The following is a 15,397-nucleotide window of genomic DNA, read 5'->3' on the forward strand; positions in this document are numbered from 1 at the left end:
CACCCAAATGGGTCAAAACCCCCGCAAACATGCGGTCGCTAAGCCCACCGCCCGCCAGCCCGTGCAGACCCGGGAGACACACCAGTCATCCCTTCAGCAACACCCTGAGCTGGAGGAAAAATACTCTCCAGCAAAAGACCTGGAAGTACAGCGGAATAAGAAGGCTTAAAAATATTAAATTAAGATTTTACCTTTTTAGAGATATAAATACGGTTTGGCTCGCGGAAAACCTGCAGACGCCCCGCTGCCGCCTGGGCTAACGGGGACCGCAGTTGCGTTCTGAGTTTATTGTATTTTTAGGGGCTGTTTTCCGGGCGAAAGCATTTAGTGGAACATTTACTCTTCCCCCTGGGCGCTCCCCAAGTTGCTCCAGAGCCCGGGGCGGCCGCATCCCCGCACCGGCGCAGGACGGCGAGCGCAGGACGGCGGGGACGCCGCTCAGCCCCGTCCCGCCGCGGGGCCGCTGCCCGCCCCGGCCCGGCCCGGCCCGTACCTGTACCAGGCCAGTCCCCGCTCGTAGTTGCGGTCGAAGAAGTGGGGCTCGGCGCCCACGGCGCGCACGTCGGGGTGCACCCGCAGGAACTCCAGCAGCGCCCGCGTCCCCCCCTTCTTTACGCCGATGATGATGGCCTGCGGAAGCCGCTTGGTACCGGAACCGTTGAAGAAGCTGGAGATGGGGCTGCCGGCGTCGGGCGCTGCCCGCTGCTCCTCCAGGCTGCTCTCCTCGCCCGGCTCTCCCGGCAGCAGCGGGGGCAGCGGCGGGGCGGCGCGGGGCGGCGCGGGCGACCCGCGGGTCGTCAGCCCAGCGCAGGAGCCGGCGCACGAGTAGAACATATAAAGCCAGAGGAAGAGCATGATGAAAAGCAGCAGCAGCCTCCGCCTCAGCGGCGGCAGCGCGACGGGGACATCGAGGCAGCGGTTCAAGCGCTGCCCCATGTGCCCGCGGGCGCACCGGGATGCATGGCTGGAGCCCGCCCGGCTCGGCTCGGCTCTGCCCGGCGCCTCATGGGCACCCGCGGAGCCTCAGCGCGGCCCCATCGCCGCCGAGTGCCCGGCGCTGCCGCCCGCCCAGCGCCGTCTCCCGCCGCCGGCAGCGCAGGCAGAGGCAGCGGCGGGGCGGGGCGCGGGCCCGGGGGACGGGCGGCGCGCTCAGCCTATCGCAGCCGGCGAGTCTCGCATAATGAGGAGGGGCGGGGCGAGGCGCGCAGGGGACGCTCCTATTGGCTGACGGCGGGGAGGGTCGCACCGTCGGGGCGGTGGCTTCGCCGCCCGCCGAGGTTGTCCCGGGGCCGCGCCCGCGGGGTCGGTGTGCTGGGCGTCCCCTGCCAGGCCGGGGTTTCCCGCGCCTTGGCCCGCACGGCTGCCGGCAATCGCCAGCCGGGGTCAGCACTGGGGGTGCAGTGGTTGTCTTGCTGGCTGGTTAATCAATAACTAATTGAGCTGCATCAGTACAGTCTCCATATCCTGTTTCGTGATGATTATTGATTAGACAGGTGGCACTGGGAAGGTGCAGCTCCTGACAAGGGGTCACTTAGTGGAGCACTGCTGAGATGGGCCTGGAGAGTGCAAAATGCATTTGGTAAACTAGGGCAGAAAGCAGAGAACCCAGCAGGCCTTTAAGCCAAGGTGATGGCTGCTCAGAGAAGCTGTGGATATCCCAGTCGTGGAACTGTTCAAGGCTGAATGGGGCTTGGAGCAATCTGGTCTGGGGGAAGGTGTCCCTGCCCATGGCAGGGGGCTGGAATGTGGTGGTCGTCAATGTCCTTTCCAATCCAAACTGTTCTGTGATTTTATGATTAAATCCACACTGAGGCGACAGGAAGGGTGAGGTCTGTCAGCTCACCTCACCAACATCTACCCTGGGTGACTCTTCCCAGGGCAAGTGTCCTACAGATGCAGCCATGTGCTTTCCAGCATTTTCCTGGAGTCTTGGCACAAGGCAGCAGTTTCCAGTGCTTCTCCTGTCCTGTCTGGATGCTGAGTTTCACCTTGTTACTTTATCTCTTCCCAGCCAGAAAATCTGTATGTCCTTTTAGCAAATGTTATTTTTCTGACACTGAAGAGGCCATTTCTGAAATGCTCTGGAATGCTCCTTCTTCTGCAAGATGAAGGCTTCACACACAGCTCTTCAGAGATCTGCAGGAATAAGCCCTAATGGGGTGATAAATAGGAGCAGGTACCCACAATCCAGTCAGTGTGCTTTTGGTCCCAATCCAAACAGGCTGCAGTTTTCCTGACATGGTTAAAGTTCTGTTTTGAGAAAAGTAATTCACCATTTCATGATGCTAATCAAGTGCATACTTGTGGGAAAACGAGGCATTAGAGCATGTAACCCTGGAGTGCTCTGCTGTACAGTGACCTGGCCAGAGAGGAGGTGACCAGCCAACACCACCCCCTTTTTGGGAACATACAGCACCCAAACACTGAGGTGCAGGGCTTTGGTGTGGGACTTCTACATTCCTCGTCCACCCATATGTATCTGTAATGGGATTTTGTCCTTATTGCAATACTCTGAGATGCTCCCCAGTCACAGAACCATCTCAGCCCTCTCCCCCTTGCAGGGTCCCAGGAAGAGAAGTCCTGCACTTCTTTATTCACTTTTTCCCACCCTAGGAAATTCTTATTGCTGTCTCCTCCCCACACCTCTGCCACACGTCCTGTGCAGTGTACTCTGTGCTGCTCCAGGCAATACAGGAGCTGAAGATCACTGACAGATAAATCTTGTGTGTCTGTCAACAGCCATCTCTCCACCACTGCACACATCTGTTGGTCTTGTCCTAATGTCATAAAAGTGAGGTAAGAGCTGGGGGAAGGGCGTAAGGAGATTTGGGATTTTGTCCTGAAAAACTCATGTCCTTTAACTCATAGAGGCACAGCTTGCAGTAAGTGTTCTTGGATCAGGATTGCTGGACCAGCAGGCAGTTGCCATCCCAGCTGGGGGAGACAGCCCATGGGGTGACTGTGGTACCCTCACTGGGACTCAAAACAGTTCAGCCACTGGCAAGGCAAATGCCCAGGACTTTATGCAACCCCTGTGCACCCAAGTCCAAGTGCCACATAATGCCTTGGAGCCCTCAGCTGTGGCTTTGTAACCCCACCACTGACCAGGGACATCCCAGGAGCATCCTAGGGAGACCCCAGGGACATTGTTGCCTCTCACAGTGTCCCACTGCCTAGCCCTGGGCATGCTCCCCAGGGCCATGGGCAGCATTGCTATACAGATGTAAGAGGAGATTTTGTTTCTCTGAACCTGAAACCATTTCCTTTCCGCCACTGCCCTCCCTCCCCTTGCTCCCTAATTCATCCCTGGGGTTTTAATATCTATTTCTCCAAGTGCCAAGAGCCAAATTTACTGCTTGCATAACTGCACTGACTTCAATGGAGAAGAGTGTTTAGGGTGCTCCAAGGAGGCCTAAGTAGGAGTGATGTGATGGAATCGAGTAAAGGAAAATATAGTCTGACTGTCAAGAAGAGTTTCCTACCAGTGAAATCTATAGACTGTGGAAGTTTCCCATGGGAACATGCAGAAACCAAGTTGCTGAAGTCATTTTAAACCAGCATAAGAGAATAGGAAATCAGCCCAGTAACTGGCCAGAAGGAAAGGAGAGATGACATAATACTACTTCTCCGTCTCTAATTTCTGTGGTTGCATTGCTTTGTCCATGAAATTACTTTAACACAACTGGATTTCTCCTTTTGGGTGATGGGATGACCCTCGCTGCTTTGGAGAAGTTTCAATTCCTCTGCCCTGGATTAAATTCTGCCCTGGATTAAAGCAATAACCACTGCAGTCTCCATTAGTCTTCCTCTTACTTCTGCTGCTTGCAAACCCCTTCTGAGGTCGTCTCAGGCTTTTTCCCTGATTTACCTGAGCCTCTGACTCCAGTCCTGTACTTATTGAGCTGTATAGAGTGGACCAGCCCATTGGGAATAGTGGGAGGGCTCATTCAGGTGGGGCCATGGAAGGTACCAGACCTGGAGCTGTAACTCACTGGCAAGCAGGAGAGAGCCCACAGATGGAAATTTTCCTGCCTTCAGGGATTCTTCAGGTAGATTCCTTGTAGATAATTTGCTGGGAAATCATCAAGGAATGATTTTCATCACTACATATTTCCATCATTATATATTTTCATCATTCTATATTTTCATCATAAAGGAATGATTTTCATCAAGGCACATAGGGAAATGCTGCTTTCGCTGGTGAGCTCTGGCTCTGGTAACCCCATGCCTGCCTAATTTGGCTCTGTGGATAAAAGCAGGGCTGCAGGTGCAGTGGCCATGACTTGCTACCACCCAGTGGCTTTGGCAACCTCTTGCCCATGGAACTTCCTAATGTATTTATGAATGACTTAACATTTGCTCACTGAGCTCAACAAAGCTCTAGCGTTAGCAACCTCCTACCTCGTGCAGTTCCCAGATAATTACAGATTAGAACTGGCTAATTTTTATTTTTGTAAAGCTGTTAGAGATCTATGTTTGTTATTATTGTCTCCTAGGTTGCCAGTTGCATAAATACATATGTAAAACCCCCTTTGATCTCTAAGTATAATGACACAGATTTATCAAATGTTTGCCTTTTTCTGTCTCTTTGAAAAGGATGATTTATGGAATGCAGTCCCTACCTCCCTTCCTCTCTTGAAATATGAAGTGTTTGTGATCAGCCAAGGTAATATTTAATATCCTGCCAAGAATCCTTTGCACTTCCTAACAAATGAACTACAACCTAACCAAATGGTTCACATCTGTTTAGCCTCTTCTTTTTAACTAAACAAATTAGCATTAGAATACCTGGGAGGAACACAAGGTCCCTTTCTAGATGACAGAACACAGACAATTATTAGCAAGGGGAGTAACTGTACTGAAAGGAGCAGGCATGGACCTAGCAGATGTTTTTACATCTCCTGTAGTGTTCATGAATGACCTGCAGCACAGTGGGCACGCCACCATGGCCTTTTGAAGTGGGTGAGGAGTCCATTCACAGTCGCCTTCTGAAAGGCACCAGCCCCAGTGAGTTAAGTGTTCATTTAAACTACTTCCAGCAAAGACAGGTTTGGGGGGGGGGGGGATGGTTCCCCCATAAATGGCTAAAATAAAGAGCATCACTCCACTCCTCCCCACCCACAGGCTCAGGATGCTCAGGAGGCAACAGCTCTGGTTTTATTTCTGTTTTCACTAGTGCTTTCTCATCCCAAGAGCATCAAACCACCCAGCCTCATCATCCTTCATCACTGGGAAATAAGGTGTGATGGGTTATTTGGGGTTTAGGAGAATGCAAGATGCAAATGAACATCTGCAAAATATAGTTTGGATTATTACAGCCCCTACAGTCTATACATGGGCAATTACAAGCTCACACCCCTCCAACCACACAGTGCCTTTCAAGCACCCTTATTCCCACTGGGGTCACAAACACCTTTTAATCCCAGGTTCAGGAGAGGCTCTGGGGAGGAGGTGAGACAGGACCAGGTGAGACGGGCTCTCCACTGAGCCCTCAGTTCATTGGATTCATCGCTGGAGGAGGTATCCAAAGGAAACACGTGTTATTAGGGCTAACACTTAGCTTTTATTGTAAATGTTTTGAAAAAGAAAACACTCTAAAACTTCACAGAGATACTGCTATTAATATATCATCCAAATAACAAGTGATTAAAACCAACAACAGCTACTATGAAAATGTGGCTTTGCAGCACTGGACCGCATGGGATGCAGCCGGGAAAATTATTATGAACAGATCTGCGGGGTGCAATTATAAATGAAAACAGCTCTGCAAAGGCTACAAAAGCAGCAATAATGAGCCTGCTCTGTGGTTTAGTGAGGGCTACAGACATTACGGAAGGTGCTATTTATTACCAGAGCCAGGGACACCGCTGGATGAAGGGATGCAACTTCGGGAGAAGTCAACAGAGGGAGTTCCCGCCACCGCTGCCAAGCGAGACTCGGCCCGCGCATCCCGGCAGCCGCGCGGAGCAGACCCTGTCCCCTCGGCCGTCCGCAGTCCCTGTCCCCCCGGCCGTCCGCAGTCCCTGTCCCCCCGGCCGTCCGCAGTCCCTGTCCCCCCGGCGGTCCGCAGTCCCTGTCCCCCCGGCCGTCCGCAGTCCCTGTCCCCCCGGCCGTCCGCAGTCCCTGTCCCCCCGGGCCGTCCGCAGTCCCTGTCCCCCCGGGCCGTCCGCAGTCCCTGTCCCCCCGGCCGTCCACAGTCCCTGTCCCCCCGGCCGTCCGCAGTCCCTGTCCCCCGGGCCGTCCGCAGTCCCTGTCCCCCCGGGCCGTCCGCAGTCCCTGTCCCCCGGGCCGTCCGCAGTCCCTGTCCCCCCGGCCGTCTGTCCAGCGCGGCCCTCCGGCCGTCCGCACGGTAAGAAAGGCACACGGGCGGCGGGCGGCGCTGGACCGTCCCCGGAGCTCTGAGCTGTGGGGTCCGACGGCGCCTCCGGCATGGTCACGGCTCCAGAGACAGACGCCACCAAAGCTCAGGTCTGCAGGGCCCTCGTTCAGCTGCACTTCTTCCAGCCTGGTGGCTCCTCATCTCACCCACGGACATCTCCCAAACACCCCCACGGAGCAATCCCTGCAGGAAGCTCCCGGCAGCAGAGTGGGACGCAGTGCTGGGTGACTCCTGGGGACCAGACCTGCCGGGCAGCAGTTACACCACAGAGGACAAACCCCCTCCCACCCTAAAACTGAAGCGTTTGTCATCCATTGGCAGCCCCAGAGGCACTGCCTGGCCTGGCCACAGTCCATGGGGACCCATAGGGTGTAGGACTGACCTGCACCCTGTACGGAGCTCTGAGTAGCACAGGCAAGAGATGGCATGGGAAAACCTGCCTGCAGGCATTTCCACTACACTCTTCCCAGTGCTCGTTTTTTGAAGTGAGAAGGGTTAATAAGCCTCACTCCCAACATATTGACAGCTCCTGCCAGTCGCCGCTCCCTCTGAAAGCCAAGTGCAACATAACAACCAGGCCAGAGCAAACAGATGAGGGAGAGGAGACCTAAATAGTACTCCTCTCTGCTGCTGGGTGACTATGTGGCCCCAGCCATCCTGCTTGCCCTTGCCAGGCCTGAATTTCCCTTTGATGCTGCTGGGAGTGGTTCAGTGCACGGAGGGCCTTGGCAGCTCTGCAGCACAAATATCCATCCAAACCTCGGAATTCAGCTGATAAACTCAGGCTGTTCCTTTCCCCAGTCTGGATGCAGTCCAGCAGCTCTCCTGGAAGCACTGCGGAAATGTCTTAATTAATTTCTTTGCATCTCTGTTTCAACTTTAATTTGATACAGTGTCTCATCTCCATGAAAAAAAAAAAATCCCAAATATCTCTCAGCCTTTCTCAGCAGCAAAAATCTTGATCTTTTTCCGTGATTAAAAAAAAACCAAAGCATGGGTCTCTGAGGAAGACAGTTCTTTGCAAATGAGTTTGGAGTGCCATGTGTCCAATCCTGCACCAAAAGTTCAGAAGCCCGTCCTGCCAGGCTGGGAGATCCCCTGGCAGCATGGTCTGGTCTCTGTGCACCCTACCCAAAGGTATGACTCTTTCCCTCTTCTCCCTATTTGCTTTATGGGTGAGGAAGATAGGCAGGATGTCAAGATGTCCCCAGTTCTCCCAGTTAGGGACAGTCTGGTCAGTGTGGGAGATCAGATCCCTCTGTTTCCAATCAGAAAATCCAGGGCAACTCCCCAAAATCTCCATTTCCCTTGAAGAACAGTCTGGCTACCACTGCAGTTTTGAGGGGCACAGGCAATTTGTGTTACAGCATCCATTCCATGAAAAAAAAGTATGAAAAGGAATGTAATGTAATTACAGTAGAAAGCGTTAAAAAGGGGAGCAGGGGGCAGAAAGGACCATGGGGATTGCATCTGGGACAGCAAAACCAGGGAAAAACCTCAGCTGCCAAACAGCTGTAGTCCTGGGGGCTGTCCACACTTTGGAGACACATGGAAACCTCCCTCTGGGTTTCCACTCCACTCACTCAGTGGGCAAGACTGAGTAAGGTGTCCTACAAAAATGGGAATAAAGCATGAATTTACAGCTGTTCCAGCGCTAGTGGTGAGCGTCAAGCACCCTCCTTTCTAGCAACTTTTTCTGAGGCCTTGTGCTCTCCCAAAGCACGAGCCATGGCAGCAACTCCTCACCAGCTCCCCAGTACAGTCCATGCCCACCACATGCAAAGCATCTCTTAGGAAAGATCAGCAATACTCAAACAAGCCTTTGGGAGCCACAACCTTTCAGGCACTGGGAGAAACACCCAGCACCTTCCCAGAATGGTTCAATGAGCTAGCCTGAGCCCTCTGCCAAATCGTCAGTTCTCGTTCCAAGGCCTGGGGGTGCCAGAACTGGTTAGGAACGGTAGGAAAACATCTCCACATTGTGGGAAAACAGCTTGTTTTGCCAACCCTGTTCTGTGAAACAGATGAACTGTACTTTTTTGAGATACTGGAAAGTAGCCCAAGGTGCTGACCCAGGCTATAAAATCTTCAGTGCAAACAGGTGAAGTCTGGAAGCAGAAAAGCAGAGGTGACGGACAATGGTGCCAGAGTCTTTAAGTGGAGCCCAGCAACAGCACAAGGAGCAGTGGCCATAAACTAAAACACAAGAAGTTCCACTTCAATATGAGAAAGAACTTATTTCCACTGAGAGTGGCAGAGCACTGGAACTCCCAGGGAGGGTGTGGAGTCTCCCTGTCGGGAGACATTCCAATTCCACCTGGACATATTTCTGTGTCACCTGCTCTGGGTGACCCTCCCTTGGCAGGTCACTGGATGAGTTGATCTCCAGAGGTCCCTTCCAACCCCAGCTATTCTGGGATTCTGTGAATAGAAGAGTTCAGAAGGCAGCTCTAAGGCTCATTAAACCTCCTTCCTGTTGGAGCCGTAGAAGCCTGTAGTACTTTTATTTCAGAGGGGATTAAAACACACTGAGGGAATCACCCAGAAGGGGACCGTCTGAGGGATCTCAGGGAGGAGGGTTGTCACTGATGACACTTCTGAACTCGCAACACAGTTGTGACCTTTGACTCCAAACTAACCCCACGCTGTTTGGGAGATGATGAACATTAGAAGCAGACTCTGACTTACCTTGGGTGAGGCCAAGGGCTGGACACATACTCCTGGGGTACAAGCCCTGCCCTGCAGTACTGACCTTGCCATGATGGGAAGAAGAAATTGCAGCACCAAGAGGCAACTGACTCAAGGTCCCATGGGCAGCACAAGTGGCATCCTGCATCCCATTGAGCCCTCACCGGGACTGGCTCTTTGCCTGGTTAAGAAATTCCATGACTCAAAATGCCGTTGGGGACAGACAGCAATGGACCATATAGAATTACCACCTCCAGCAGAGCTGCTTCTAGGAAACAGCGCTGATATCACTGTTTTAATAGCAAAGTGTTCTGTAGACACCCTGCATTTCCAAGGAAGAGGGAATATCTAATCACCTCTGCAGAGCAACCAGGACATGCTTTCTATCTGTAATGATAATGATTTCTAACAGTATCACTGTTTCCATTCCTACACTCCTGGGACTGTCAGAACTGAAAAGGATGTTTTGTGTAAGCCTCGAAATGCTGTGGCCTGGCTGAGTGGGAAATGTTGCTGGAGCCAGGAGAGTGTGAATGTGTGACTCTGCTGGGGCAGATTATATCGGAGACTGATACAGGAAGTGAGGGAAAAAAAATCCCAGTGGGGGAAATGAGAAGGGAAGTGCTGTGAGCACATGGATTGGGTTTCTTCACTCATGCTGGAACAGAGGAGCAGAGCGTTTTGTTCCACCAACTGCCTACCGTGCTGGGATGCCTCCCTGGCAGGGGTACCAGGATGCCTTCTCTGCTGGGATACCACACACAGCTCACACAAGGCCTGGGGCTCCTTGTGAACCTGAGAGCTCAAGGCAACTCCCAGTCACGTAGCTCAGCTCCCCACACCACCCTGCCAGGCCAGGGCTGTGCTCCGTGATCTGCTGAATGTCAGGGCAAGGGAAAGAGGAAGGGATCCAGCCTCCCTGCAATTCCTCAAAGCCCTACCCAGCACTCACCTTGCAGGGCTGTTCAGAGCACTGGGCTGACAGAGACATGAGCTGTTCCCTCCTCCAACAAGAGGTACCTCCATCCCTATTTTACAGCTGGAGTGCATTTCTTCTACAGAGATCTGGAAAGAATGAAGATCTCCTGAGCCTCAGGGCTACTGTTTTATCCACAAAACCACATAAAAGATTTAAAGTTCAAATAGACAAAACCCAGCTTCATCCTCTTGAGTCACTGGTTCAGATTTCTCCATGAGCTTCAGTGCAGGCTTCTGGTGGTGCAGAGCTGCCTCCTGTGACAGCAACACCGAGATGGGACCCTCCCAGCTACCAGCAGACACAGGGCTAGGAGGGACACAGCAGCACAACACTATTTTTTTCACTACCACATAAAGAACAGGTATTCCATGGCTGGGCGTTGGAAAAAGATGGTCTTTAAGGCTCCTTTAAACTCAAACCATTCTGTGATTCTGCAGGACCAGTTCATTGGGAGTTCTGAGTAACCAGGATAAAGAATGACAAACAACCATATTCAAGTTATCCAAATGGTATAAGGGAAAAACAACATTGCATTCCCATGCAGGAATTGCTGTTCCAGGTTCAAGGAGCCCTCAAAGCCTGATGTTTGCACAGCCCAGCATAGAGAAAGCTCAGGTTTATCTGCTGTGAAAAGCCATCTCATACACCTAACCTCCTGCCTCTTCCCCTGCAGAATTTGGGCAGCAACAACTGCAGTGCTGGAGGCGGGGCAGGGGGTGGCTGGCATTAGTCCTCCCTGGAGGGTCACAGAGACCACAAATACCCTTGGGTGATGGCAGACAGTTCAGGAATTTTCATTTTCCATAGTGACACCAGCAATATTGGAAAAGAGACCTGAGAGCACCTACTGCAAACCTCCTGCGAAGTCTTCCATTTGGCAAGGTGTCTATTTGCAAAGCACATGCAACACCAAAACTTCCTAAAGACAGTCAAGTGGCAACATATAGTTTCATCCACACCTGACACATGGCCAATGTGCAGCAGAGCTGAGAACACTTCTTAGGTAAAGAAAGTGTTTCTTTTTAAATAAGAAATTTAAATAAAGCATAGTCTTACATTTAAATCCCAGATCCACTGATTCTAAAGCCATGCTTTCCCTCAAGGCCAGACCCACTGGGTGTGGAGATGTTGGTGCAACCCAGTGACCTGCATTTTGCAGACATTCAATGATGATTACAAAGCTCCTGTCCAGCCCTAAACCCAGTTAATGTTACACATTTTGGCCCAAGAAATGAAAGATGACTCTCTTCAGAACACAACCACAGGCATGTCCTTGAGAGCTTCAATCAGAATGGAATTCCTCAGCAGCACCCAGGCATTGCAGGCCATCTGAAGCCTGGCTCTATAATGACTTAAGAGAAACCCACAGCCCTCCTGCCTCAGCACCACTTTGTGCCTCTGGGAGGAAAATCGGTGGGTTTTTGTGAGCCATCTGATCTTTCCAGGTTCGTCTCCCACCTGAAGGTTGACCAAATTCTTGGGTTTCGCACAAACCCTTTCCAATCACATGTGATTTATTTTCAGTGTGCTGCTTGCACAATAAATCAGTATTTCACAAGCTGTCCTTACTCTTGCAGTGGTCAAGAACGTTCTTGCTGTGAGAAGTGCCCCAAAACTACCAAATACCTTTGCAATTAACTGAATCCGACCAGAATTTCAACAAGAAGTGAATAGTTTCAAACAGATTTGGAGCACTCATCTCTTTTTGGACAATATGCATTTTATTGCAGAGAAGACTGGATGCATTTTTAAAACAAATTCAGGAGTTGCACAGTTTCCATACAATTCCATGAAGTGTCACCAACAGTAACTTGAGCACAGTGGAGTCTGTCAGACAGTGAGGGAGCTCCATCTTGTCACCTGCAATCACTCAAGTCACCAAATCTTGCAGGCAGTTATTTTAGAGCCATGGAAACAGGTGGCCCTGCTCCTGCAAGCACCTCTGCCAGAAAACAGAGGTTAAACCATGTCACTCCTGATTTACACTAGCATAACTGAGACCAGGAGCCAGGCTTGGATCATGAGACCAGCCAGGGAAGGTTTTATGTCAGTGTGATACACCTGTGGTGGCAGATTTGTGACATTTCCTGAGGGGCTTTATGTGAGATCAAGCTCAAGACAGTGTCTTCCTTTTCAGGTATTGCTGTATCTTTTGATCAGTGCTCATTCTGCTGCCCAGTCCCTCTCCACATGGGAAAGAAATTTTGGCATGAAAACACATCAAGTCATAACAGGCACTACCACAATAAACTATCGCTGTCTCTGTCTGCCCCTGATCCTGCTGTGTTTGGGAACACACCAGGAGGTCACAGACAGCTCCAGGCAAGCTGAGGGTGAGCCACAGCTGAGCAGAAGGATCACAAGCATGTTAAACTGTGACCAGAAATGTTCTTCAGCATATCATTTAACAGGGATAATGCACTTTTCTCAGGAGACCATCCATAATAATTGCTTTGGAGAGGCAGTGGCTGCATCAGCAAGTGAACATTCTGTCAGATCAAAATCCCCAGCCTTTTTTCTGTAAAATGTGTTTCCTTACCTATTAATCACCCTCAAAGTGAAGCCCTTCTGAACCACCACCCACACTGTGACATTAAACACAGCTCAAGCTCTTGATGCCAGTCCAGAGCTTGTCTAAGGATGCCAAGACTCAATGGGCTGGCATAAGACACATTATCATGGAAAAGCCTTACAACCACCTGGCTCTGGGATATGCTTCTCACATCCTCCACAATTCACAGCCTCTCCGCCATAAACAGTAATGGTAATTTTTACCAGCTGAAGATGTGACACACCGGGCTCAAACACTACTGACATAAAATCACACGGAAGTCGAAGTTCCCTGTGATGGAAATACAGTAGAATGGCTCAGTGTGTCCAAGGGATATGCTGTAGAAGAGCTGTTTAAATGCTCGTGTGTGTTGTGCTGGAAGACAATTTTCTTCACTCCTTTAGCACTGTGCCAAGTATGAGAGCTAAAAATCTACTGAGGTGAATGGGAACCTTGGAAAAAGCAGCTGATTGAAAAAAGCCCCCAAACCTGAGGGCTTTGGTGTAATACCAGTGTAGGGATGGCACAGATTCAGAGAAGAAGAGTTCACCCTCTCATGTGCCTCAAAACTTAAATTAAAGAAAAGGGTGCTTGGGGAGAAGGGTGAGAAATCATTCATAGTCACCTCCTGATGGCTTCCTCAAAGCTGCCAGTGCTGATGGCGGCATGTGTGCACATGTGCCTTCCTAACTTTAACTACCTCCATTAGCCAGGAGGACAGAGACCATGACTCACAGGGACTTTGGAAGGCCATCCCAAAGTGGTGTGCTTCTGGCATAGGCTAAATCAACCTCTGATGAGTTAAGGGGCCTAAGGCCCTGAATGCTTTAAGCTCTCCTGACTATTACCTTTCAAGAGAAAATAGAAAATTATCACATGAAGTGGTTGCTAGGCACAAATGATTCCTCTTCAAACAGATTACCACAGGATTTCCCCTTGCAATTACTAAAACATACTACCTGATGTGTCACGAGGATGACAGGTATTGACATTTAAGGCAATCTAATTTCCATAGCTGTCTCATGACTTCCCCCAGGTAGATCGCCTTTGTCTTCCTTCTCCAGAGCCGATTTCTTGCAGGTGAACATGACAAGCAGCAGCATTGGCAAGTGCCAGAGACTGCAGAAGAAGAGCTTCCTGGAGCTGCTGCGGTCGGCATCCCTGTAGAACCGAAAGCCGAGGTAGGAGATGTAGAGGTTGATAGGGAGCGAAATGATGGGGAAAGTCCACGTGGTGATGTCGAGGACAGGAGCCACCACTGAGAGTCCAATTAAGGCCAAGCAGTGACGCAGAGCCACCCTCCTGCACAGCCCTGGGTGAGTGACAGACATCATACAGTATCCTCCTCGGGAGTAATCTTCCCGCAGACCCCAGCTCAGGGCATTGAAGTGAGGGAACTGCCAGGAATAGAGGATCCCTCCTAACAGTAACGCACCTGCAGTGGGAGAGAGAGTGTTAGAGGGTCCCTACAGGAAGTGCCACACACAGACCTCAGCTGTCACACCCTGTTTGCTACCACCCGTGACACCAGTGACACTGCACACCGGTGGCACCGCTCTCTACATGGACAGGGCAGCCCCATGAGGTAAGGAACCTCCGGTTTTCACAGCATTCATACGAGGTTGGAGGATGGTGGTTTGTCTGGTTTTGGAGCACTTAATTTGAAAAGCATTTCAGCAAGTCACTTCCTTCTAAAGAACTACTGCTAAATGGTTCCTGCACCGACTTGTCTCTGCCTGAGGGAAGATTGGTGGAAATGAAGCAAAATTGGGCAAGAGACTGTATTCCTGGGAGCCTCTGGATTCTACTCTCAGGTTCCTGAGTTGGTGCGTCCAGAGAAGAAAAAAGTCAGTGGGCGGAGCAGTGGTTGCATTTACCAGACACAGGGAGCCCAGCTCAGTGACAGAGGAAAAGGAGGACATGCTGCTGCTCCTGAGACCTGGGGAAACACCACATCCTGGTAGGTTGGAGCAAGGCCAAGTCCTCTGTCTGCCCACTGCGTGAGGGAGGGAACTGCTCCTGGCACAGGACAAGCTCCATCATGGACCTAGGCAGGGAGCAGAACTGGCAGAAGCTGTTAATGAACTAACAGGAGATGGAGAACTTACTCCTTCAAACCAATTGCAGAAACCTCTTACCAGTTTGATCAAGTAACTCTATACGTACCAATTAACTACTTTTTACACTTAAAAAGAAGCTGTAGAAGCACCACATTTCCACAGCTCTTCCTGCGACACAGTACAGGGTTTACTGAAGCAGAAGCAGCTCATGTGCTAATTTCAATGATCCTCCAGGAAGCCCTCACACCAAACTCCCTTCACTAATTTTATCTGAAGACACAAAAAAGCCCCCAAGGCTGTTGCAATGTTATAGGCATTCCTGGGTTTTACTGTTGTTTCCCCAGCTCCCAAACCCTCTGCTCTCACATTAAAATGCTTTCTTTGTAACTCCTCGCCTCCATGAGCTCATTCTCTATGGAAACTTCTTCTCCAAATGGGGCCATGCATCCAGCATTTTCTTAATGACCTGAGAGAAGCAGCAACACTTATCTGCAAACAGGTTAAGGTATTTAAATTCTTCCCCAGCAACTCTGACAAAGCCCAAGTCACTGTGTCCTCCAAACAGCTTCATGGTTCAGATGTCCTTTCCACCTATTCCTCGGAGCTGTGCACACCTAGTTCTTGTCTCCAACAGCACAACTCACACTGGTGCTGTCATGCAAATAATAAGAATCCTGGGTTGCAAAATTGCCTTTTTTCCCCCTACCTTATGACCAGTGAAGGAACTCTCCATTAGACTT

General features: G+C 50.8%; 2 protein-coding genes across 3 annotated transcripts in view; both read right to left on the bottom strand.

Annotated features, from left to right (window-relative positions):
- The window catches only part of LOC136299220 (heparan sulfate glucosamine 3-O-sulfotransferase 3B1-like), a 28,914-nt gene extending 27,895 nt beyond the window's left edge, over nucleotides 1-1,019 (bottom strand). The window contains exon 1 of the mRNA XM_066200629.1: nucleotides 494-1,019. Within this exon, the coding sequence (XP_066056726.1) occupies nucleotides 494-936 (443 nt within the window). The 5' untranslated portion in view covers nucleotides 937-1,019. The remainder of the gene's footprint in view (nucleotides 1-493) is intronic.
- Nucleotides 1,020-11,748: 10,729 nt separating this feature from the next.
- COX10 (cytochrome c oxidase assembly factor heme A:farnesyltransferase COX10) overlaps nucleotides 11,749-15,397 on the bottom strand; it is a 90,672-nt gene continuing 87,023 nt past the window's right edge. For both annotated transcript variants that reach the window (XM_066200645.1, XM_066200644.1), the window contains exon 7: nucleotides 11,749-14,032. In XM_066200645.1, coding sequence (XP_066056742.1) covers nucleotides 13,590-14,032 — 443 coding nt within the window. In that variant the 3' untranslated portion in view covers nucleotides 11,749-13,589. The remainder of the gene's footprint in view (nucleotides 14,033-15,397) is intronic.

The sequence above is a fragment of the Chamaea fasciata genome, unplaced genomic scaffold (assembly GCF_029207755.1).
Source record: "Chamaea fasciata isolate MVZ Bird 193981 ecotype frontalis unplaced genomic scaffold, bChaFas1.0.hap1 SCAF_19, whole genome shotgun sequence".
NCBI classification, from domain to species: Eukaryota; Metazoa; Chordata; class Aves; order Passeriformes; family Sylviidae; genus Chamaea; species Chamaea fasciata.